Source organism: Perkinsus marinus (assembly GCF_000006405.1).
Source record: "Perkinsus marinus ATCC 50983 genomic scaffold scf_1104296959910, whole genome shotgun sequence".
In the NCBI taxonomy this organism is placed as follows: domain Eukaryota; phylum Perkinsozoa; order Perkinsida; family Perkinsidae; genus Perkinsus; species Perkinsus marinus.
The window spans coordinates 1-977 of record NW_003206260.1 but is presented as its reverse complement, the minus strand read 5'-3'; the positions used below and the strand labels follow the sequence as shown (position 1 = coordinate 977).

Here is a 977-nt window from a genome sequence, read left to right as displayed (position 1 = left end):
GCGAGGCATTTTATGCCATAGAGACTCCCAATGAATCAGGAGACTGCCAGCACAAGAACTCAAGCTGACGATGGACCTCTGTGTTTTGGCGTTTACACGTCTGTCCAAGGATGGACATGGAGTCCTATATATTCAGCAGAGCGGTCCAGTACATCCTCGATACCATCCGTGGAAGACTTCCTAAAGGAGTGGTAGTGAGACATTATCAAGATGACTTACTTGTATGTGGTGCCAGTGCTGATGCTGTGAACCTGGCTCTCGCGGAGTTGAGCTCTATATTTACATCATACGGTTTCCATGTCAATGACAAAAAGACCGTGTTTGCTACTGATACCATCGTGTTCTGTGGATTCCTTCTGAGTAAGGGCTACTATAAGCCTTGCCCGACGAGGAAAGACCTGTCGAAAGAAGCCGCCGAGGCAGCATGGCTCGAGTTCTGTGGGTTCATTAAGAACCGCGCGGAGAGGCAAGCAGCTTGGTTGCGCTCGTGGACATGCAGATTCCAGTTCCTGAGAGGCTGGCTTACCCCTCAGTTGATGGAAGACCTCAATAAGATGTGCAGCTACATCAAGAGCACGCAGAATGGTATCGTGGTATCTGACACAGATGAGCGGTTGCACGAAGCCTTCGAGCGTTTGTGCGAGCACATCATCGCTGGGCGGCTACCAGTTCTACGGTTTGGCATCCCCGGTCCGCGGTCTCTCGGTACTATTGTTTGTACAGACGGCAATAAAGATTCCTGATGCTGAATCAGCATTGAGCTCGACCTCGATGTTGCTAGAGTCGATTCGCATTTCGGGATCTTTCGAATCCTTTGGGGTCGCCCCCTCGCATTCTCCTCTCCCTGCGAAGACTCTGGCTAGTGCATCAGTGAAAGCTGGTAGACCATCACGCCGTACCCACACCATATCAGTTACCGTGCGGTTGTACAGATCGATTAAAGGTAACCACTTGCCGCCGAAGACGTCTTGGATATC

General features: G+C 50.9%; 1 protein-coding gene across 1 annotated transcript; it reads left to right on the top strand.

Moving 5' to 3' along the window:
- Positions 1–110: 110 nt before the first annotated feature.
- On the top strand, positions 111–743 carry Pmar_PMAR025773 (hypothetical protein; the record flags this gene model as incomplete). The annotated part of the gene is made up of 1 exon (XM_002772925.1): positions 111–743. The coding sequence occupies one exon, from the start codon at positions 111–113 to the stop codon at positions 741–743; it is 633 nt and encodes a 210-aa protein (XP_002772971.1).
- Between the last annotated feature and the right edge of the window lie 234 nt (positions 744–977).